Below are 23,154 nucleotides of genomic sequence, written 5' to 3' on the forward strand. Positions count from 1 at the left end.
TCCTAATTAAGTCCTTAATTAATCCCTTGAATCCTTTGAAATTGTTGTTCTACTAACATTATCTCATGTTCGCACTTAATATGTACTTCCTTTTCTATTTGAATACAGAGGGTTTTAGTCTTCTGTAAATTTCTACGGGCTACCACAAATAGATCTGCCAAACGTGTAAGGTTAATATAAGTAACCAATTTCCATTCTACAGTGTATAATTGTACTTCTCCTTGATAATCAAAATAGATTCCAGCCGTGTTTTCATAACGATTCATCTTGAAATCCAATTGACTAGTGGGTATGGACACCCCTAGTAACATAACTGTGACGACCAGCATTCTCGAGGTTGTGCGGCCTGTCATCCCTTCCATCTGCCTGGTTCGTTCACCTCCCTGCAAGATAAACACGACTTTCACTTTCTTTGTCACTCTACCTTACACACTATACTGTTAGGTGTTGGGGAACCTACCCTCAACTGTTTATCTGTACCTGAATACACACTTAATGTGACTGACTGTCTTACTGTAACGTTTGTCTTCTCGTAATTGTGCTCTGTACTAGTCTACTAGTACACTCGTGAGTAATTTTAATAAAATTTACGAATTCCTTTTCGTAACTGATATCTCTGTGAAACTTCATCCTTGGGAAGCTCTAACAAAATTTTAGAGCCATCATTAGCCCATTCAAAAATTCTCTCCTTGTTTGACGTACCTGCGTCACTTCTCCTTATCCTTACGGACAGATGATAGACATCATTGGCAGTTAAGAAATTTGAATAGCGTCTGCTAAAAACTGCAGAGGATTTGCCTCGAGGAATGGTTACAGAAGTTAACGTTAAATACAGGTATGAATCTACCGAAGTGATCTTTATGGGATTGTACTCCGTACCCTTGGAGTCACATCTCACGGGATGGTTCTCAACGTGGTGAGAAAATTCCCTTCAGTGGATTCTGTTCCCACGAGAATCGCACTGTTGTGGAAAATCACCGGCCTAATGGTGATATTTCCCAGGCAGAACCCGCCTCACTGAGTTCATGCCTCACTCAGGGCGCCCGTATTCTTGCATAAAGGACTAAATACAAGGCCATTCCCTAAGTGGAACCTTTAGTCGCCTCCTACGACAGGTTCGAATCGTGGTGTTATTCTGGCTGTGTAACTGTATGGGAAGAAGAGTACCAAAGTGTAGAGTGTTGTTTGCGTAAATTCCCGACACCACACGGGGTTATCCTCATGATAGCGACCTTTATTCGACTATCTCCTGGATTACATGTAACTAATCTCATTATTAGACCCGTATTGAACTATGCTATGATATACTAACAATTTGTTGGTTATTTTGATCCACCTTTTCAATACAAATTACAGTTTGTGTTGCTAAGTTGTAATGTTACAATGTTAATTTACCGGGACATGTTTCGCTTTTATTCATAAGCATCATCAGCCTATACTATTGCCTCAAGGTTTGTCATTTTTGGGTTGTTGTTACAAATTTCATTACATTGAATGTAAATCTGATTTCAGTGATAAACAATATTTAAAACAAGAATAATATACACATTAAAAATTATGACAATATGATTTGAAATGTTGAAATGGATTAACTCTTAATTCTAAAACACATTGACGTCCAAAACACAGTTTTTAATTTGGCTAAAAATTGTTTGCAATGTTAAAATAAAATTGATTCAACTATAATTTGGCATTAAAATTTGAGTCATAAATATAAATATTGGATGTTAATATATAGGAGGCATAGTTTCTGAAGTGCATTGGTTTCTAGATTACAGTAACATTTCAGTATTGAGAATTATAGTTAAGAATTGTGCTCTCTAAATAATGTTATTTAAAAAGACTGTAATTTTGCATTATGCGTGATTAGTCATGATGATAATCTAGAATTGAAGTCATCATGACTAATCATGATGATAATCTAGAATTGAAGTCATCATGACTAATCACGCATAATGCAAAATTACAGTCTTTTTAAATAACATTATTTAGAGAGCACAATTCTTAACTATAATTCTCAATACTGAAATGTTACTGTAATCTAGAAACCAACGCACTTCAGAAACTATGCCTCCTATATATTAACATCCAATATTTATATTTATATTTATGACTCAAATTTTAATGCCAAATTATAGTTGAATCAATTTTATTTTAACATTGCAAACAATTTTTAGCCAAATTAAAAACTGTGTTTTGAACGTCAGTGTGTTTTAGAAGTAAGAGTTAATCCATTTCAACATTTCAAATCATATTGTCATAATTTTTAATGTGTATATTATTCTTGTTTTAAATATTGTTTATCACTGAAATCAGATTTACATTCAATGTAATGAAATTTGTAACAACAACCCAAAAATGACAAACCTTGAGGCAATAGTATAGGCTGATGATGCTTATGAATAAAAGCGAAACATGTCCCGGTAAATTAGTGCTGTAACATTACAACTTAGCAACACAAACTGTAATTTGTATTGAAAAGGTGGATCAAAATAACCAACAAATTGTTAGTATATCTCCTGGATTACGTAAAACGTCTATCTGTGAAATTTTTTTGTACCATGAATGAATTTCGTTTCAGTGGAACTAGGTTTGGCATCACGCCCCTTCTGATTTTAATAATTACAAGCAGACTTCATTTACTTTTACATACAATGCTGCCTAATTTACTCATTTAATTTCTAGTGACAGTAAGTGAAGGCTTCTTCAGAACGTGCACATAGCCAGTGTAGATAATTTTAATCCTCATTATGAACTCGAATTCTCTCCATACTCAGTTCGAACCCTGCGGTTCCCTGTTGACGAGTTGATATCTGGACATACAGTCTCGTCACCTGTAGTCCTTCTGACGGGTACTTAGGACGTACTCACAATGGTACTCCCGTACCAAAATTCCTAGGTTCCTCTCTTACTTAGGTTAAAATTTCTAGTACTTTCCTGATTTCGACGCGACCTGACAGAGTATTTCAACTAACTCTATCAGCGGTACACGATAATCCACAATGCCGTTGGAGTGAGGGAAGTGTAAATCACTGCGACCTAAATAGGAACCATTACCTTACATTCTTCTCTAATGTACATTTTTAGTCTATTCTGGTGAACTATAATTTGTTTACCACGCTTGTTTACCTGTAACGTGCAATTCACTCCCGATACCTTAGCAATCTTATAAGGACCTTGATATGGTGGAGAAAGTTTCCTTGAACGTCCCCTTCGTAGGGCATCGTTACGTAACAACACAAGATCTCCTACTTTGAATGAAACTTCATTTTTAGCCTTATCATAGTATTCCTTATCTCGTTCTTTGGTTTTAATTAACGTCTTTCTAGCTATCTCATGGTTCTCTTGCAGTTGTGTGGTTAACTGCTCCAAGACATTCTGGCATTCATTATAATTTGGTTCTGGTTTCCTTTGGAGAACACCAGGAATATTTGCCTTTCGCCCAAATATTAACTCAAATGGTGTATAACCTGTGCTAGTATTCTTGGTCGTGTTATAAACAAACATTGCCATAGGAAGATAACTATCCCAGTCATCTTGTGAACTGCATACATAATGTCTTAAATATTCTGCCAGCACCGTATGAGAGCGTTCCAAACTACCGTTAGATTGCGGTCGAAATGCCGCTGTATGGACCTTCTTGATTTGCAATATTCTGCATAATTTCTTAAAAACATCTGACATAAAATTTGCACCCTGATCTGTCAGTATGATATTTGGTATACCGAATATACTAATTACTCTATTAATCATTCGTGCTATGGTTTCTGCACTTTGGTTCAGTATAGCACTCGCAATTAAATACTTAGACAGCTGGTCTTGACAGGTGAGTATGTACCTGCTCCCTGCTTCCGTTACATTTAAAGGTCCTACCACATCTAGTGCTATTTTCTCAAAGACTGCTTTCGGAGTATCCGTGATTTCCATTTTTGCCCTTACTTCAGGCCCGGTAATCTTATTCTTTTGACACGATGGGCATGAGCGTATATACCTTTCTACATCCTTTTGCATCCCTTCCCATTGATAGTGGTCTTTTATCCGGGCATACGTTCTGGATATGCCCTGATGGCCTGATACTAATGACTCATGACATTCCTTAATAATCTCTAATTTCTCTTGTTCTGTTAGCTCCGGGCTAATGTTTCTAGCCTCTCCGGATACGTCCTCCCTATCACTACCTTTCTCGCTTCCACTTTCACTCTCGGGCTCTGTCACCTCTGCCGTGGCGTCCTCGGATTCAGAGCTGAGTCTCCGTGGTTGTGCATTATTATCTGAGCTAACAGGTGCTTCTAAGTTGTCATTAGCCTCACACTCCTCATTACTAGTCTCTTGGTTATTATCACTAGATTTAACTACTCGCACTTTTTGATCCGGCTCTTCATTCCTAACTGGAATTCTACTTAAGGCATCTGCGTTGCAGTTACGCTTGCCTTCCTTGTATACTATCTCAAAGTCGTACTCTGCTAATTTCAATCGGAATTTAATTAATCTAGAGGATGGGTCTTGGACATTAAATACCCATTTCAAAGGCTTATGATCTGTTACTACCGTAAAATGCCTGCCGAATAAATACGGCCTAAAATACTTCACACTCCAAACAATTGCTAGTAATTCTTTCTCTGTCACAGAATAATTCTTTTCGGCCCTATTTAAAGTTCTGCTAGCGTAAGCTATCGGTAAATCCTTACCTATCTGTCCTTGTGACAGCACTGCTCCTAAGGCCTCATTACTAGCGTCTGTGGTCAATATGAAGGGTTTCTCAAAGTCTGGGTACTGCAATATTGGTTTCTCTGTTAGCTTTTTCTTTAAGATCTGAAATGCCTGCTCTTGCCTATCCGTCCACTCGTATGGTACTTCCTTCTTAAGCAGCTCGTACAGTGGTTTCGCTATCTTACTATAGTTCAGAATGAACCTACGATAATAGCCCGACAAGCCTAGAAATCCTTTCAGCTGTTTCGTAGTGGTGGGCTGCGGATATTCTCTTACTGCTTGAACCTTCCGATCATCAGGTTGAACACCGTCCTTAGTAATCACGTGTCCTAAGAAAGCTACCTCCGTTCTTAGAAATTCGCACTTATCTGGACCTAATTTGAGATTCACCTCTCTTAATCTCTGAAAAACATCACGTAATCTCTGATTGTGGTCCTCTACAGAGCTAGCATACACAATCAGATCATCCATATAAGCCAGACATTTAATGCCTTCTAAGCCTGCTAGTGTCGTTTTCATCAAACGCGTAAAAGTTGCTAGCGCGTCTCGAAGTCCCATGGCTAATCTCTTGTATTCATAATGCCTTCCTAAGGCAGAAAATGCTGTCTTTTCTCTGTCCTCAGGCTTCAGCAGTACCTGGTGGTATCCACTGGCCAGATCCATAGTGGAAAAATACTTCGCTTTTCCTAAGGCATCTAATATCTCAGAAATTAATGGAATAGGATACGTAGTTCCTATGGTGACGTCATTCAAAAGTCTGAAGTCTACAACGACCCTCCACTTTTGCTTACCAGAAGTGTCCATTTTCTTTGGAACCAAAAGGATGGGATTAGACCATGGAGAAGTTGAAAGAGTTATAATATCATCCTGTAACATCTGATTTATCTGGCGACCTATCTCTTCTTTCTGAGCCTCAGGTAACCTATACTGCCTCACATGAATTGGAGGTTGATCTACACGTGTGGGGATAGCATGTTGAAGTATATTCGTATGTGTTAATTTATCCCCTTCTAGGTGAAAAATATCCTGATAAGCCGTACAGATAGCGTAAATTTTCTCCCTGTCTTGGGGAGCTAAGTGATCTACTCTAAGCAGCTCCCGTATTTGCTGCGTTCGAGATTTGCCTTCCTGATTATGATTATTATTATTATCCCTCTGCACGATCGGCCTCTTGGCCTGACTCGCCTTTTACAGCTATGGCTTCTTCAACCTTGTGTACCTCTGCTGTAATTTCGCCTTCTACATCCAATAACTTAACAACTGGGCTTTTTAATCGCCACTCCTTGTCAGTAGTATTCAACATACTAACGAGTGCGACATAATCTTTGGCTTTCGTTAAACACTCAGCTAGGTATACACCTGGCTTTACTTCCTGCCGCTCTATCAAGCCTTCGGCTACTTGTTTATCTACCTCTATGGCCACGATCTTTTCCACTCTTGGTTCGAGCACCACCCACATATCCTCTTTCGCCCCTAGTGGGTATCTTTTTCCTGCTATCACAGCATAGCCTTCCTTATAATTTAAGACGCTGTCTCTTAACACGTCCTTTCCAATTATACCGTCTTGTTTCAAATTAAAGTCGTTGTCCACTACATGGAAGTCTGGGCATCTACCACCGACGGGAATTCGAACTTTCCCTTTGGTTTGCTTCGAACCTTTCGTTATGCCTCTTAATTTCAGAATTTCCTTGCGGTTAACCCAAGCACCGTTAGGAACACTACCTTCCTTAATAAGAGAGACAACACTTCCTGTATCGATTAAAAATCTTAAGGCATCCTTACGCCCGGTTACCGTTATTAATACGGTACCTTCCTCATGCTGTCCGAACCTACTGGGACTGATGGTCTTATGGGAGATCTCAAGCGTCCCTGACTTGTCTCCCTTATCTAGTTTAAAGCCTCTCTCTCGGTTTTAAACCAACACTCTTTAGCTGAATGCGACCATCTCTTACAAATTCTAAACCGTGCCCTTTCGCGTGATTTTTCACAGGATTTATTATTATTATTATTACTGTTACCACTCTGAACATTCCTAGTTCGACTTCTAGGCAAGAACTCTGTTCTACCTTTGGGCTCCCTATCGCCACTGTAGGTGGCCAACTTTGCTACAAGCGTAACAACGCCTGGACTCTGACTTTGAATCTCTACGTGGGCACTCTGCTTTCTTATGCCCTCTTTCATTTCACTTAAAGCATTTCGGTCCCACCTTATTCGCGCTCTGTTGGTAACCAGAGGTGCGCACTATGTTCACCTCGTTACTGGTCTCTTTATTTCTGTTTTGGTTAGCTAATTTCTTTCTACACTGCCGTGCTCAATGGCCTGGCTTTCCGCAATAATTACATTTTATCTCTCCCGTGGAGTTTCTTCGAGGAGTAAGGGATTCCTTTGCCTGTGAACTCTGATTTTTCTGCTTACAATCTTTAGCCATATGTCCCTCCTTATTAAAAATTAAAGCATACTAACAGCACCTTGTTATAATGGGGATATTTACTAGGTTTTTGCGCCCCTTGCGTGACCTTGCCTTGCCACCGACCCTTCGTGCAGCTTACCGGCTGGGTGTGTGCGCCTTCTCTTCTAGAAGCCGTACTATCCCTGAGGAGTGCCTCTCTCTCCTTCTGGGAATTAATTAAGGCATCTTCCTGTCTAGCAATAGCTACAACCGCCTCAAACGTTTGAGGGCTACGATCCTGTAGCTTACCTTGTATATACGCTGTATGGATCCCCTGAGTGAAAGCCGCTATCGCGATTTTCACTAGCATTCTGCGCTGTCCTGTACGATATTCTATCGGTTCATTTTCTAGGATAGCGTTTCAAAACATCAACGCTATTTCTTCAACCCTATGGGGCCCACTCGGCCACCGTTCCCTTCGGTCTTTGGCTTTTTTGGAACAATTGACACAAATACAAGTCAAAAGTGCCCTGTTTTCCATAATATTCCCAAAGAGCTTCCTTAGCTCTTTCCCAGTTGATTATGACACATCCAGATAACAACTTTTCGCGAGCAGAACCCGTAATCTTTGTCAAAATATATTTAAAGAATAACAGTTGGTCCCTATCCTTAATCATACTCTGTGCGGCATCTACATTAGCAATAAACTCACGCAATTGCTCTGGTTTAGCACCACTAAATTCATGACCTATTAGCCGGTATCCTTCAGTAACACACGTATAAATGTCCATCCTGTGCATCCCCCGCACTATCATAGTCAGAAACATTATCTGGCACATCATTGGGTACATTGGAATCTGCCATATTTACAACACTTGTGGGTACTTACCACTGCCCGAATATCTGCTGTCTTCTCCTGGCGTCTCGGCGTTGGGCTCCTCCAGGTGCCTCCTGCTGCTCTCCTGTCCTGATGTCCGCTTCCTCCTGCGTAGGCTGGAACGGTAGACCTCTCGTCTGCTGCTCTGGACCGGATCTGTGTATCTTCTTGCTTGAGCTAGCCTCTTCTGCGGGGCTCTAAAAAATCTGTCTCTTCACTGAGGCGGAATCGAACCCAGTACCCCACATCTGACACCAGTTTAGTTTTTCTGTCGTGACACGGGCTTTGCCACGACGAATGACGATGAATAATCAGATTGCTTTCCCCCGAACGGTAGAGAGAAATTGTTCAATGGGCCTGGGTGATTTGCTAAGTGTGAAGAGACGAAGTCCTCTGTTTCCCAAAACCTTCCTTTAATAGTAGACTGATGAGTATGTATAGTTATATACAATATTTACAATCTCCCTTCCAACTTCAAATATCGCTAACATAGAAGACTTGGCGTGGTCGAAGTACTGAAGTGAATACTCTAAGTCCACACTTGGACCTTATTATTATCGGAGACCTGACTGACAAGGCTTCCGCCCGCACTCCTAGTAGACTTGTTCCAAAAAGCCTCGACCAGGGTGTGTACCCCTGTTTTATACCTTCACTAACTTTCGCCTCCTTTCGAGAAGGCCATCGAAGTTCTCATCCTATGGAGACTGTCCACAGACTCACAAAAACGGAATTGCCTCCTTCCTTTCACTTTCCACCCACCTTTTCTAAAGACATACTATGCACCTTTAGCAGGGTGCAGCATGTGATTCACCCTACTTCGACCAAGCATTACTTCTAATTGCACAACCTGTTGCTTACAGCTTTTTGTGTGCCTTCAAACTCTTAAATCTTATATGGTTCTTAATTTACTCATATCCTTCTCCCAGCATCATAATTATGATACCTTGGCCTTACTGCCATTACATAGTCATTAATATTAGCCCTTAATTTCCCCCATAATATTAATGTATGACTCAGCGACACCATTCCTCCTACGTTCCCGGTCAAGGGTTCGATCCTCGGAAGAATGAGTCGTGAGCTCAAACTGGGGGCGGACACGACAAATTTGCAAAAACATAAAATATCATGAACCGAACATAGAATGTATATGTTCTCTGTGTGAGAATCCATGCGACAAATACCACATAACACTGTGTAGTAAAAGGAAAAAGAGCATAGTTTACTACAGCAAAGACTAAACTGCCTCGAGCATCTGTAAATCGCAGTATGTTGTGTGACAATATTTCATGCTTGCTTTGTAACCTTGAAACCTATTGTTGTATCCCATTATATGACCATCTGGCTGCAATAAATTCTTATTAAAAATTAGGACTTTGTCCTTATCAAAATTGTTAACATAAAATTAATACATTGGATGGTACATGTTTCGCCTATCAATAGTAGGCATCATCAACCATATTTTTTACCTTAGGAATAGATAGAAATGACTTATGAATACTGTTACATACTTGTAAAATGGATTAAATATTGTTAAACAACTATTACAATATAAAATGTAGTATACTATTACTTAATTATTTTAGGATTATGACCATAGTTGGAATTAAGGGGCTGAATAGTGGAAGTTAAATGAAAAGTGTTGACACCCCTTCGACCGCTCAGATGTTAACTTATGTTGAGAGCTTTAGGGCAACTGGCAGTTGCCGAGCTCTTCATTTAACTTCCATTATTCAGCCCCTGGTCCTTCATTAAATTCAAAATAACTCTTTAATTACAGAATTTCATCACACACTTGGCTACCCACCGATTGACAACAACTTTTACTACATCATCATTCCCTTTCGACTAGGACGCTCACCTCAACACGTCCAACAATAAAGAGCCACACTTATCACAAACTCTTCCCACAAATACTGCATCAAAGAAGATGGCCTAATGACGTCTACATAAACTTCAATATAGCCTATGGCACCAGCATTTCAACTAATACTATCTCAAAAAGAACCACGCCACATGAAAATTCTTCAAAATTTATAAGCATATAAATGAAATTCAATACTTATCAACTTCAAGAACCAACGACCATTACCAATGCTCAACTTATCTCAAGTTTTTAACAACACACTATTTGACAATTAAATGGAATGTGCTTTCTGATTTTTATCTTTATTGTAATATCTTTTAATATCAAGTAAGACTACATTTTATATTGTAATAGTTGTTTAACGATCTTTAATCTATTTTACAAGAAATAGTTAGTTTTTAACAGTATTCATAAGTAATTTCCAATCAGGTACCTGATCTATTCTTAAGGTAAAAAATATGGCTGATGATGCCTACTATTGATAGGCAAAACATGTACCATCCAATGTATTAATATTATGTGTACGTTATGTTTGATAAGGACAAAGTCCTAATTTTTAAGATTGTATTGTATTGAATAGGTGGGTGAACAATAAAAACGTACTAGTGTTATTTAATAAGTGGTATGTTCCGAGCTGTCAGCAGAGAGATGGCATGGAATGACATTAGTAGACAAATAAGTTCGAGTGGTGTCTTTAAAAGTAGGAAAGGTAAAGTTGGAATTCAAGAGGACAAATTAGGGCAAATATTCATTTATAGGAAGGGGAGTTAGGGATTGGAATAACTTACCAAGGGAGATGTTCAATTAATTTTCAATCTCATTGAAAAGGCTAGGAAAACAACAGATAGGGAATTTGCCACCTGGGCAACTGCCCTAAATGCAGACCAGTAGTGAGTGAGATAGCGAGTTTGAGGGAGATAATCTCATAACAGAATAGGAATGAAGGGTTCATGGTTGGGGTCATGTAGCACATCAGCATGTATTTGGGAGATAGTGGGTTCAAACCCCACTTTCGGCAGTCCTGAAGATTGTTTTCCATGGTTTCCCATTTTCTCACCAGGCAGTTGCTGAGGCTGCATGTTCAGTAATGCTACGGTTGCTTCCTTCCCACTCCTAGCTCTTTCCTAATTCAGCATCACCATAAGACCTATCTGTGTTGTTGCGACGTAAAGCAAATTGTTAGAAGTATACACACACATCTCCTCAGGGAGTGAGCCCAGGGGAGGTACTGGTGAGGAATTAGTTTGTCACTACGGGTAGAACAACAGAGGTAATATGGAGATCAGGGTAGTGTTATGGAGGAGGGGTGGGATAAGCAGAAAGGGAAACGTAGAGTGGATGATAGGAAGAGAGAGGTGGAACAGGGTAGTGAGAGGGGGAGGAGGAGGAGGAGGAAGTATGTTCAACAGGCATCAGGAATGTTAAGAGACATCAGAAGAGGGCAGGATCTAATTGGGAGGGTAGAGTTGAGGCTCTGGTCGTTGGTGACTCAATTGTTCAGCGTGTGGGGAAAGTGAGTGGTTGAAAGAGAACCAGGGTAGAGTGTTATCCAGGAATTAGGTTAAGGCAGGTGTTGAGAAAAGTAGAAGGGAAGGGAGTGAGATTTGTAGGTCCTAATGGGAACCCTTCGATATTCTGGGGTGATACGTAGGCTGTGTTACCCGGTATGGAATTAACTTTCAATTGGTGAAAGAAATATTAAAATCGGTGCACCCAGTTTCCCTGGATGTGCCTCTCTATAACCCCTCTAAACAAACCCCCTACTGATATGTACCTACATGGTTCAAGTAAAGGCCATTCAAGCACAGGTCCCTATCTTCTATCTATGCATTAGGGTCTACGAATCTCTCACTCTTTCTCACATACAGTTATCCCTCTTAAAAAAAACCATGATTTGTTCAGAGCATTTGTTGGTGCAATTAAGAGGGTGGCATAAATCAAGGTTCGTATTTATTCTAAAACAGTAAGTTTTAGTGATATTACTATATAGGAATTTTCTCGAATAGCAGTAATCAACATTTAATTTTAAAATGTCTGGTTTTTTTTTTTTTTTTTTTTTTTTTTCATTAGAACAATCCTGTGACAGATGCTACATCCTCCAATACTTCCTCTGCTTATGGTTTTCCCTCCACAAGAATGAAAATTGATTTGCATTGTTCTGCTGATCAAGAGATGGATACTGTTTCTTATAAGGATACACTTCTTGCTTTTCTTTCACACATAAAATAGGTTGTTTATTCATCGTAGATGCCTTTGCTGGCAGGACCTAGTGTTTACAGTGCACTATGTCTTCTGGTATAGGCTAGAGCAATTTTGTTACTTTTATAGATCTGTCTCTGTCTTATCCTTGGCTTTGACAATATGAAAGTGACTGAGGTATGAGCGATGCTAGTAACGCCATTCCTTATGCAGCCAGTCCCTGGTATGAATGGTGTGAAAATGTTGCTCATAGGGTCGATTGGTGTATGCATTTCAGTGGGCTTGGCAGACTGATATGTAATAGCAACTCTGGCTTGGTGAGGAAAGCAACGGGAAACTACCTTACTCCTCATTTCCCTAGTACGCCTCTTCAGTGATGCCTAGGCCATCTATGACATCTGACGGCAGAGCTGTTGAGGATCCCACCAGCGGCATCGCTGACAGACTGAACATACATACATTCGTCGTAGAAACTTGTGTGCACAAAATTGAAGTTTAAAACAGGTCAGTTGTGCCACCATCAAGTTCTTTATCCTCAAATTGCTTCGTCCAAGCTCTCAAAGCTTTTCTTGGAAACAGTCCATTATGCTAATCCTTGTAGAAATTCCTATCTATGGAAATAAGATTCAATCCCAGGCACCATGCCACTCGAGAAAATGAGGAACAGGTAATGAGGGTTGGTATCACACTCAACCTGCTCACATTCCTAAAGGATCAGATAAGAGCCATGTTTCCATTCAAAGACAAAGTTTCTGGTTCTGCTGATAATTTTAAACCAGCAGTTGGTAATATATTGAGCACATTTATAACATTGTGAGCCACTTCTGTAAGTGTGTCACCAATGGCGCATGGTGGTAGGTGGGGGTGGCATTATATCGAGGTAGTTACAATACTGCTTCCATAAGGAATATCATTTTGTTGCTTGTCATGGAAAATAACTGAGGGGTGGCTATGTGTAGGGGGTTGATTGTATCTACTCCATAATCTCATTTAAATCCCAGATCACTCGAGTCAGTATCCCTCCTACATACTATCCCACGCATAACAAGCTCCCCTCCCTTAAACTTCTCTTGCACTGTCATAAGCAGATCCCACACATCCCTAGCTATAATGGTAGTTTCCTGCTTGCCTTATGTTGTTAGTACCAACATGAAATACCACACCTCCTTCCCTTCTACATTCCTCAACATCTGCCTTAACCTAATTCCTAGAGAACTTTACCACCGAGCTCGATACTTGCAGTCGCTTAAGAGCGGCCAGTATCCAGTAATCGGGAAATAGTAGGTTCGAACCCCACTGTCAGCAGCCCTGAAGGTGGTTTTCCATGCTTTCCCATTTTCACACCAGGCAAATGCTGGGGCTGTACCTTAATTAAGGCCACGGCCGCTTCCTTCCCACTCCTAGCCCTTTCCTGTCCCATCGTTGCCATAAGACCTATCTGTGTCGGTGCAACGTAAAGCGACTTGCAAAAAAAAAAAAAAAAAAATATATATATATATATATATATACAGGGTTATTCACCTAACATGTTACACAGAAATAACTTCTAAACCATTAAAGATATCGGCATTCTGTTTTCATATTCGTAAATGGCACCCAGGCCCTTGTAAAATAACATGCTACTTAGTCTCGTGGGGTGATTAATAACCGAGATATTGATACTAACTCCATATTTTTAAATGGAATGGCACAAATTCATACAGCTGGCCTAAAAGATCAACTGCGTACAAGTTCAAATATGTAAGTATTTTCAAAATCGGACAATTACTTTTTGAGATATAAATAAGAACACAATGCGCGGTTTTGCTGCCGCATTAGACGGCGTGAGTCAGGCATGGACATATTAAGGCGCAAGCTGCTTCCTGGCCTTGATTCCAGCCACAAAACGGATACCAAGCATGTACTGTATACATAATGTGAAGTACTGTAACATACCCTGGGTGTGCAACGTTATTGTATGACTGGCGAACACACAACGGGGAAGGGAGATTAAAGTTGTTTTGTTTTGTTTTGACATGTAATAAGTTGCACTGAGTTTAGCGTTTTTTCTCACGGATGGGAATGGGAAGGATTTGGAAAGGAAGTCAGCCGTGGCCTATCACAAAGGTACCTATCCGGTTTTAGCCTGGTGTTGAACATGGGACACCATGAAAATCACTGTCAGGTTGGGCGAGGCAAGACTCGAACCTACGCTCTCCTGAATACACGCTACTACAGTCGTGCTGGAGCTCTGCGGAGATTAATGCGTGTAAAATAAAACATAAATAATAGTGTTGCTGCCATCTCACCACGATCAGCCCTGACCATTTGCTTTTCTAGAAGGAGGTCTTCCGGTGTTTTGTGTTATGTTTATTTCTCAACTCATAGAGTAGTATGAACTGTACACTAAAACCAGTGACAATTATAGCTTTCGTTATGTTCCTTTCAAGGCAAAGTACTTATTATATTCCTTTTAAACACATCAACCCTCTCTGTCCTGTCATGTGTTCATCTGTCATACACACTTTGCAAACCCATCACATGTGTACGAGGCGCTTACATGATTGGTATCCATTCTGTGGCTGAACTCACTCCCAGGAAACTGCTTGCGCCTCAATATGTCCTTGCCTGACTTCACGCCGTCTAATGGGTCATGCAAAACAGCACTTGCTGTTCTTATATCTCAAAAACTAATTGTCCGATTTTGAAAATACTTACATATTTGAACTTGTACTCTGATTTAAAAGTTCATCAGCTGTATGAATTTGTGCCGTTCCATTTAAAAATATGGATTTAGTATCAATATCTCAGTTATTAATCATCCCATGAGACTAAGTAGCACGTTATTTTACAAGGCCCTGGGTACCATTTTTTAATATAAAAACAGAATGCTGATATCTTTAATGGTTTAGAAGTTATTTCCGTGTAACATGTTAGGTGAATAACCCTGTATATATAACTTTACCCTACTTCTTTCCTCCGCATGCATGCACACACACATTCTCTCTCTCTCTCTCTCTCTCTCTCTCTCCACTAGCCTCACATGCCTAACAGTGGAGTCTCCCATGACAAGAGCCTCAACCCTATGTACCTCATTAGATCCCCTCTCCTCTATCTTTCTGTTGACTGCAGTACCTACTTTCTCCTTCAGTTTCCCCCTTTCTCCTTCAGTTTCCCCCTTTTAACCTCCCTCTTCCCATCCTGTACTCTGCTTCCTTTTCCAATCTTTCCCTTTACTGTTATCTTCTTCTTCCATTGTAAAACTTTCCTGTTCCACAGCTTCCTTCTGCTTTTCATCAGTTTGCAATATTTTTGTGACATTGTTTAACATACAATAGTTTGCTTAATGATAAAGATATATTTCTGACTGAAGTTTGTCGTTGATTACTTTTCACTTGAGCTCAGTGATAATAAATTTATAAAACTCATCTTTTTTAGCTGAAAATTGTGTAGTTTGAATTTCACTTTGACATACTTGTTAAGAGCTCTATGAGAACATCTTACATCTCACTTGTTTCAATTTTTATTTAATTACACTATAGTATTGTTTATTGAACAGTGCTGTAAAATAAGATGATGTTACTAATTGATGTGTAGTTGTTTTGGAATATTTTACCTAAGTTTTATTTCTTTTCAGTAAGATGATATTTAAAAATCCATTGAGATTTAGTGTTTGTGGGCATCTTGTATGCAAAGAGTGTACAGAAGATGCTTCTAATATATGCCCCGTTTGTGATGTTCCTTCGTGTAAATCAGATATTACATCTGACCACATATTTCAGAGTATAATCACTGGATATGAGCTCATCAGCAAACTTCTCTCTCCTGGTAGGTAAGTAATCCATGTGCATTTTGCATAAAATTTCTACTAAAGTAGTTTGAGCAATATTTTCATACTTCATGGAGTTGTAGCTGAAGAAAAGTGTTGTCTTTCAGGAGCAGTAAGGAGGTGACTGATCACAAAGAGACCACGAATGATGTCAGTTGTGGGCTTGGCAAAGGACATGAAGTGAATTCCAATAAGCAGCAACCTAAATGTGCTCTACCAATTAGCAGAAACTCAAAACGTGATGACTCTGAAAGTCGGAGAACTAGGTCATCTGACAGAAAATTGTCAAAAACCTTAGCTAAGACAAAAGTAATAGACGTATGTGGTGATGATGACTCTAAACAGAATAAGAAGAAGAGCAATAGACGAAGTGGAAATGCCAAAGATTCGCCACAAGAACAGACAGAGAGTAAACCTGATCATCATATTTCTGATCCGCCCATGCTTAACTCGCCAGGTCACCAAAAGTCTAATCCAACAAGGCATAGCCTGAACAAAGAGATTATGAAAAGAAACAAGAAGGGTGAAACTCCTCTGCACGTTGCTTGCATAAAGGTAAATTAAGGTTTGTACTATTTTCATAATGTAAATAATGGAATGGTACGAACAAGTGACAAATCAAGTCATATACAGAATGACAGGAACTTGAAAGGGAACACATAGTAGGATGAACACAGTGACAGGTCAGTGTTGGAAGAGGAAGAAGCTTAGAAGGAAGAGAAAAGGACAAATATTAAAACACAAAAGGGTAACCATATACTGCTGTCCTCAAGAGATAGGCTCGCTCCTCATCATTTCCTGTGGGGATTTGTTCTTGTCTTCGTTTTCTGCTGTTTCTTCTTACTATGACCTGTCATTCTTTTCATCCTAATACACACCTGATTACATGTAATGATGATAGTAATAATATAGATTTTTATTGTAACATTGATGTTCCCACCTTGAGTGAAACCAGATTGTCTGGTGATGGAAAAATTGTGGAGTTCGAACCAGGCTATATCATCTTTTGGGAAGGGAAGAGAGAGAAGGTGAGGCTCGCATGCATGTTGGGGTTGCTGTGAAGGCAAAACTTATAAATGCCCTCTAGCTCTCTCCCACTGCAATCAATGAATGGCTTATGACTCTCCGTATACCACTCGCAGACCAACAGAAGATATTTTCATCACTCTCGTCTCCTCATATGCCTCCACTCTAGATACTGATGAAGATGTTAATAGCAAGTTTTATCACCAGCTGAGCACACTTGCCTACAAAGTACCACCTAACGACAAACTGTTATTGCTTAGTGATTTCAATGCCAGAATTGTGATAATCGGGAAAAATGTAATGGGCAAACATAGTATTGGGATATGCTACACCAATGGGTTATTGCTTCTCTTTCTATGTACTAAACATGAACTGTTTGTCACCAATACTCAGTTCCAGGTACCTAAGAGTTTTAATAATAATGTTATTTGCTTTATGTCCCACTAACTACTTTTATGGTTTTCGGAGATGCTGAGGTGATGGAATTTAGTCCCGCAGGAGTTCTTTTACGTGCCAGTAAATCTATCAACATGAGGCTGACGTACTAAGCACCTTCAAATACCACTAGACTGAGCCAGGATTGAACCTGCCAATTTGGGGTCAGAAGGCCAGCTCCTCAACCGTCTGAGCTACTCAGCCCGGCCCTAACAGTTTTAAGACCACGTGGATGCACCCAAGCTCTTAGCACTGGCATATTCTTGAATATGTCGCCACCCAGCAGTGTGATAAGAAAGACTCTCTTATCACTAAGACCGCAAGAATTATTGATGACTGCTAGACATATCACAAACTTCTGATCTGCTGATTCAGAATCTCTTTCCACCGTAAATTCCCTCTGCATCACTCAAGTCTGTCCAGAAGGAAGTATGACATCCATAAACTTCCAGACTGATTCATTGCTACACAGTTCCAGAATGCTACATCTGAGCTGCTGGCATCCAATCCAACTATCACAAATGACGTGGAGCAAGAATGGTCAACAATTCAAACTGTTCTCCTCGAGTTAGCTAAGGAATTTATTGGTTTTGAAGAAAAAATGTCAAAACTGGTTTGAGGACAACAGTGCAGAAATCATGAGTCTCACTGATGTGAAACAGCAAGCTCTTTTATCCCTTCAACAAGATCATTCTTCCAGCTTGAAGAAGCCCATTTTCAGGATCTTAAACAGAAATACCAAAATCAAATCATTGAAATGAAGAACTGGTGGCATCAGAAAGATCAAGAACTTCAAAGGTTATCTGATGCCAGAGATCTGCAAAACTTTTATGCAGGGATTAAAGAACTGTATGGACCAATTCGTTCTTCAGTAGGACCTGTGAAATCAGCCAACTATGCTACCACCTTTACTGATAGCAGGAACATCCTGGAGCACTGGAAACAACACTTCTCCCCTCTTTTAAATCGCAACTCTACCACGGCAGAGGAATTCCTCTGAGATATGCCACAGTAGCCCCTGCAGACATGGATGGTAATGCCACCTTCATACTAGGAATTCTGTGAAGCTCTTAAAAAATTGAAACCTATAAAGGCACGTATGTGGACATGACAACATTCAATTAGAACTGATTTAATGGGGAGACTTGTCCTTACAGACAAGACTCTTCACACTAATCATTTTAATTTAGGAAACTCAGCAAGTACCTGGTGACCTGAGGAATGCTATCATCATCAGCATATTCAAGAAAGTGATTGCAGTGTATGTGGCAACTAATGCGGTATAGCCCGGCTGTCCATAGCTGGCAAACTTCCTGCTAGGATTCTACTTAGCTGTCTCCAGGTTGTCTGTGAGAAGAATCTTAGAGTCTCTGTGGTTTCTGACATTGTCATGATCTTCTGTGCAAGACTTTAGAATTTTTATTCTTTTAATTTTTTTTTTTTACAAGTTGGTTTATGTCACACCAACACAGATAAGTCTTATGGTGACGGTGGGACAGGAAAGGCCTAGGAGTGGGAAGGAAGCGGCCCTGGCCTTAATTAAGGTACAGCCCCTCCATTTGTCTGGTGAAAATGGGAAACCATGTTTAGGGCTGCCAACAGTGGGGTTTGAACCCACTATCTCCCTAATACTGGATACTGCCCGCACTTACGTGACTGCAGCTATCGAGCTCTGTTCTGTGCAAGGCAACTCCAAGAAAAATACATAGAACAGCAGCTTCTCTACTTAGTGTTTTATGGTCTGAAATAGGCCTTTGATTCTGTCCTGAGGCCTGCTACATGGGCAGTGGTGAGGTGCTGTGGTTGCCCTGAACGATTTGCTGACCTGGTTCGAGCACTCCATGATGGTATGTTTGGTCAGATTCTCCAGCAGAAAAAAACATCTCTGATGATTTTCCTGTCATGCATGGACTGTAGCTGGGTGTATACTTTCCTCAATGCTCTTTGTTGTGTACATGGCTGGCTGTGCTTAGTGATTCCTCATATACCAACACCTCTGGCATTGATGAAACTAAATCATCTGCTCTTAGCCCTTAGGTCCAGCAGCAGTCAGTCAATAGCTTCAAGAGCGCATATGATCGTTTTGGCCTTACCATCCAGGCACAAAAAACCAAGATACTTGCCTCACCTGCCGCAGGGACTAGCCTTGCTGAGTTCAATCTGTCTGTTTGACATCATTTTGGAACAGGTAGATCACTTCTCATACCCTGGGAGCATCTTGTCTAAATGATGCACATCAGAACAGGATGTGGAAAGCGGGCTGTTCTTTTTTTCATATGGTTGGCTATCCAAGTGGGTCTTTAAGAATAAAAACCTAACAGTTCATACCAAACTCATGGTGTATAAAGCAGTCATCACATCGTTGCTGTATGAATTTGAAATCTAGACCCTGTACCACCATGCATCAAGAAAATTGTGAACATTTTCATCAGCAGAAACTTTGTTCAGTCTTGAATATCAAATGGGAGAACCAAGTCTCCAATCTTGCGGTTCTTGAGAAAGTGTGCAGAACAATGTTGAAGCCTCTGTCATTGACCATCAACTGCAGTGGGCTGGGCATGTGAGCTGTATGAGCAACATCAGGTTTCCTCACCAATTCCTCTATCGTAAACTTCCCTCAGGCACAAGACTCCATGGTGCTCCTTGGAAGTGTTATAAAAACCATATTAAACAAACCATAAATGTCACAAACATCAACCCTCAAAGCTGGAACACACCTGCCAAGGGTCACTTGCTTTGATGCCAAACCATCCTTACAGCTTTTGAACTGTTTCAGCAAGAGTCAGACATGAAGAGCTTAAAGGACAATTACGCGTACTCCGTCAGATGCAGCCTTGTACTTCCCTATTCGTTGAGTGCAATCTGTGTGGATGCATGTTTCATACTAGAATTGGCTTGTTCAGTCATTAAAAGTACAATCACAATCAGCACTGAGTGCTAGTGGATTGTAATCAGGAGAAATTGTATACTCAGAAGTAAGTAGCAGCCGAGGACGATGTAGATGTATGCTCTTCCAGTGGTTAATCATAAGAGAGGGCCTTGAACCATCACTTCGCCTATCTATAACTGTGCGAGTGGTTGTCATCTTGCTTTTGGAAGAGGATAGGTTCAAGACCCACTGTCAGCAGCTCTTATTGCGACGATGGAACAGGAAAGGCCTAGGAGTGGGAAGGAAGCGGCCATGGCCTTAATTAAGGTAGAACCCCAGCATTTGTCTTGTGAAAATGGGAAACCATCATCATGTCTGCCGACAGTGGGGTTCGAAACCACTATCTACTGGATACTGGCCACAGTTAAGCAACTGCAGCTATTGAGCTCGGTTCTATGCAAGGCAACTCCAAGAAAAATGCATAGAACAGCAACCTCTCTGCTTAGTTTCCCATTATCACACCAGGCCAATGCTGGGGCTGTACCTTAATCAAGGCCACAGTTGCTTTTTTTCCCACTCATAGGCCTTTCCTATCCGATCGTCGCCATGAGATCTGTGTCTGTGTGACGTAACCTGAATTGTAAAAAATTGTCTGCCTAAAATTCAGATTTGAGATTTTGATTATTGTTTTAGCGTCATAGAAATCTACTTTTAGAATCAGAATCATTAAAAAATACATCCCATTACTTTTTGAGCTTCAAAAGTCAACGTTCTGAGCAAAATAGAAAATCTCCTTGGAAATACTCCAAGCAGAAAAACTTCCCTTACAGTCAGTGATGAGTTAGGAATAGGTTTTGTGATTCCTAGAATGCAACAGGTGGCTTTGGTTTTCCTGCGTCATTTTGTTATTCTGTTGTAACAGTAAGTTAGAGGTTAAATTGATGTTATTAGTGCATATTTTATTTTAGTGGAAAATGGATGAAGATGGCTTAATGGATGTAGAAGTGTTGGATCAACAAAGAAGACTAAAAACAATGGAGGAAGAGGAAAGAAATAAAAGAAATATAGTGCTCCTTTGAGATGCAATTCATTCACCTCTTGTCATCACAACAACCAACACTTGAAATGCTGCAAAAGTAAGAAAAACCATCAATGAATTCCTAGAACCAAGTGAGCGAGTTGACCGTATGGTTAGGGGCGCGCAACTGTGAGCGTGCATTCGGGAGATAGAGTTTGAATCACACTGCCAGCAGCCCTGAAGATGGTTTTCCATGGTTTCCCATTTTCACAGCAGCAAATGCTCCCTGCAGTCATAAAAGAACTGCTCATCATAACTTCATTTATCACACATTTAACTTGCCCCTTTCAGTAGAATTGAATAAGGAAATGCAATTTATATGTGAGTTGGCTAAGTCAAATGGATTTAGGGGTTTAGCATCGATACCATTAATAGAATGATTGAAAAAATTGGTAAAATAGCAGTGCTCTTATTTCGAGTCACTTAACAAACCTATTTTTAACCTTCACTAACAATAATCCTGGTATTTCTTAAGTAACGTATTTATTCAAGAAGCATGATTTTCAAGCAGCTTTTTCGACCTATAATACTAAGAATAATACTAATCACTATTTGTTTTTCAATTACAATGTTGTTAATTCTAACAGTGATCATTTTTCTGGCTCAGACATATAGAGGCTTGCCTGTGTCCAGTGTAAAGCTTCTTACGTTGGACAGACAGGTCATAGTTTTACAACCCGATACCTGGAACAGGTTGATGCTAAAACACATCGTAAGTTTTCCTCCATGAGTATTCATATGAGCGAAATGATGATGCATTTTCAATCCATTTACAGGACATACATAGGATTATACCTTTGGCCTAAAATGACAGTCGCAGAAGTGATTGAATGTATCGTGAATATCCTTGAGTATGTAGACCCTGCAACACCGACCATAATGGCAGGCGATTGTAACTGTTGATTACATAAGCTAAATTAAAAGTGCCGAACCCTTCTCAACAAAACAGATCACTCCACTTATATTACACATAGCAGGAGCAGCATCATTGATCTGTTTTTCTACAGTGGTGACACAATGACTGTGCAGACACATTCTGTCCCAATCACAAATTCATAGGCGATAATCAGTAAGCATCTCCCAGTAAGAGTAGTTTTCCAAGTACAGAAGATCACCCAGCAGGAACCAAATGCAGTACAAAAATGGACCCCAAGAGCATTGAACATTGTGACTTTCAACCAGACATTCGATCATGAACAGGTAATAAGTCATATAAGGGCTGGTCATATCATTAATGCATTATGCATACTGCAAGTCTCTTCTAACTAATGCAGTTAAGCTGCCCTCTAAATGGACAAGAAAACCTTGGTTTGATAGAGAAAGATATACAGAAAGAAATAAGGTTCTCCAAGTGCTACATATGTTCAGGAACTCACCAAACTCAGAAAACTGGAGAACATATACTCAGGAGAGAATGACATGTGCTATACTATTCCATACTAAGAAAAATGAATTTGCACAAAGGATGGAATAGCGACTAATTGAAGAAGCAGAAAATAAACCTTACAGAATACTTTACATTAGGAACACCACAATGGCAGCTTACATCCCTATGGAAACTTGGGAGGCTCACTATTCTGAAGTGCTAAGAGAAACAAAACTTGCCCAATATGACTCGACAAGAAATCGACCTGAAACTGTGGCATACTTGGATATAACATAAGTAGAAGTGTGGTCAGTTGTATAGAAAAGCAAATCCCACAAAACTGCTGGTGCAGATATCACAAATCAACTAATCAGGTAGGCCCTCCTGTACACAGTCAGCATATGGACAGCACTATGTAACAAATGTATAGAACTCCGAGTGATCCCTAATGCCAGGAGATGATCAATGGTAAAGGTGTTATATAAAGGTAAAGGACCTCAGAGCTCTCCTGACTCGTTCAGAGGGATTGTGCT

The 23,154-nt window shown here is 40.0% G+C and overlaps 1 protein-coding gene across 3 annotated transcripts in view; it reads left to right on the forward strand.

The window, feature by feature from the left end:
- The window catches only part of LOC136875934 (BRCA1-associated RING domain protein 1), a 200,257-nt gene that overhangs the window by 10,476 nt on the left and 166,627 nt on the right, over positions 1-23,154 (forward strand). For 2 of the 3 annotated variants that reach the window (XM_068225354.1, XM_067149556.2), the window contains exons 2-3: positions 15,656-15,850; positions 15,955-16,402. In XM_068225354.1, the coding sequence (XP_068081455.1) occupies positions 15,656-15,850; positions 15,955-16,402 (643 nt within the window). Of the gene's footprint in view, positions 1-12,523; positions 12,544-15,655; positions 15,851-15,954; positions 16,403-23,154 lie in introns of those variants that run through there. The other variant, XM_067149562.2, reaches the window with a different exon arrangement.

Source organism: Anabrus simplex, chromosome 1 (assembly GCF_040414725.1).
Source record: "Anabrus simplex isolate iqAnaSimp1 chromosome 1, ASM4041472v1, whole genome shotgun sequence".
Classification (NCBI taxonomy): Eukaryota; Metazoa; Arthropoda; class Insecta; order Orthoptera; family Tettigoniidae; genus Anabrus; species Anabrus simplex.